General features: G+C 54.9%; 1 protein-coding gene across 1 annotated transcript in view; it reads right to left on the bottom strand.

Moving 5' to 3' along the window:
* Nucleotides 1-1587: 1587 nt before the first annotated feature.
* Nucleotides 1588-1882, bottom strand: part of LOC106734813 (immunoglobulin lambda variable 5-37) — a 7333-nt gene continuing 7038 nt past the window's right edge. The window contains exon 3 of the mRNA XM_027771519.1: nucleotides 1588-1706. Coding sequence (XP_027627320.1) covers nucleotides 1588-1706 — 119 coding nt within the window. The remainder of the gene's footprint in view (nucleotides 1707-1882) is intronic.

The following is a 1882-nucleotide window of genomic DNA, read 5'->3' as shown; positions in this document are numbered from 1 at the left end:
GAAATACCTGTGCCCCAAATACTTGTGGGCATCCTTGAGTCAGCCCCTGTGGTCCTCTGTCCCTGTCCTCCTGGCCTGGCCTTTCATGGACTCTGTCCCTCTAGCCCTGTCACTGAGGAATTTCTGCTCATTTAGGGTGACGATGTGATGTGTTGATGTCACAGGCTCCCTTGAGGGCTGGCTCTGGAGGACAAAGCTGCCTTCTCTGGATCACTGTCCCTGGCCTGAGTTCTGGGCCCTAGTCAGGGACAATCCTGGCCGTGGGTGGCAGGTGCTGCAGGCAGGCCACAGGGAAAGGAGGCCCCTGTCCCTGCCTTCTTCCCCACAGGCGGTAGCCCTGGGGGCCCTCACAGGGATGTGTAAGACCAATAGTCCCAATTAGCCTCAAGCTCAGGCTGGAGCCAAAGATGCAGGGAAGAGTGGGGGCCAAGCCTGGCAGCCCCCAAACCAGGCCTGAACGCCTGAAGGCTGATATTTTCTTCTGATACCTAAAAGGTTAAGGGTCCTGCCAGGCCACCGTTTGTACCAGGACACCATCCCAGGACTCACATTGGCAGCTGGTGCTTCTTCCAGTGCAGGAAATGGTGACTGCTCAGCCTCAGACCCTCGCTGTGCAGGCTCCGGCCTCAGCCCTGACCCATCACAGGGCCAAAGAGTAAGAGAGGGAGTCAGGTGTGGCATGACCAGGACAGAGCCAGGATCTCCCAGGCCCAGCCCCTGATGCCTGTTTCCAGTCCCGTGTAAAGAGATGAGGGTGAGGAAGAGAAGGATCCAGGCCATGGTGGGGGTGCCCTCGTCTTTCCTTTCTGAACCACAGATTGTGTTCCCCCTTTTGTCAGGATTTTGTGTGCACACACACACGTGCTTGGCATGTTTTCAAGCTGCTGGACTTGGGTTTTGAACTGGGACTAAATCCCCCTCAGCCTTGTGTGATCTGGCTCTCTTAACCATTAGGGTCAGGCCCAGGGAACCAGGAGAGAAGAGGCCTCTCAAGGCTCAGCAGCAGTTGCCAGCCCGGGCTGGATGCACAGAACATCCTAATCCCCCCTTTGAGCTTATGACAAATGCAGACCTGAGAGGAGGTCACGTGGGTCCCTTGTGCCCAGATTCGGTGTGTTCTGAGCTCCTGAGCTGTGCACAGCTGGGTGACCCTCCTTGGCCCATTCCATGGCTCATCCTGAAGTATTCCATGTCCTGAGGATGAAGTGTCTGCCTGCGAGGAGGTGACCAGGCTGAGGACCTGCATTCAGGACAGTTCAGATCTCCTCACATCCTCAGAGCTCAGGTCCTTGCATGGTCAGGGCAGTGAGAAAGGCAGTCCGCTTTCCTCCGAAATAGTCATGAGGAATAAGAGAGGACGTCCCAGGATCTCAACTCAATGGCGCTTTTTCCTGCAGTGGTCACTTCATTGCTGAGATTTCCCACCTTGTCGTCCACTGTGCGCGTGCCATACCGGAACTGCCGCTGAACCTACTGGTGCACTCGGGAGGTGGATTTTACTTGTGTCAGTGCAGGTGGCCCAGGGCTGTGCTCTGTCTACAGCTCCCTCCTGCAGGGTGGTGCTGACCAAAAGGCCCACAGTGAGGCTCAGTCTTGAAGCATCTCTGAGTCACTCCTAGACCTTGAGCTGGGCTTGGCCCGCCCTGCCTCTTCAGGCTCCTCCATCACTGTGAGCACGTTGAAGAGCAGCCGCCCACTGCTCAGTCCTCACAGATACTGATCCGAGATCACAAAGTTCAGGACCTGTGTCAGCTACTCAACTCTTCCAAAGGGATGAATTTTAATGCAAAAGTCATGTCACTATGGAGGCAAACAGTATCTTTCTTCTTAACATTAATGTTTTAATCTGAATGTTCAAAAGACAAGCATTTAAACAACGTAG

The sequence above is a fragment of the Tupaia chinensis genome, unplaced genomic scaffold (genome assembly GCF_000334495.1).
Source record: "Tupaia chinensis unplaced genomic scaffold, TupChi_1.0 Scaffold000035_1, whole genome shotgun sequence".
Taxonomy (NCBI): Eukaryota; Metazoa; Chordata; class Mammalia; order Scandentia; family Tupaiidae; genus Tupaia; species Tupaia belangeri.
Note: the sequence above shows the minus strand (reverse complement) of the source record. Positions and strands in the feature narration are given on the sequence as shown.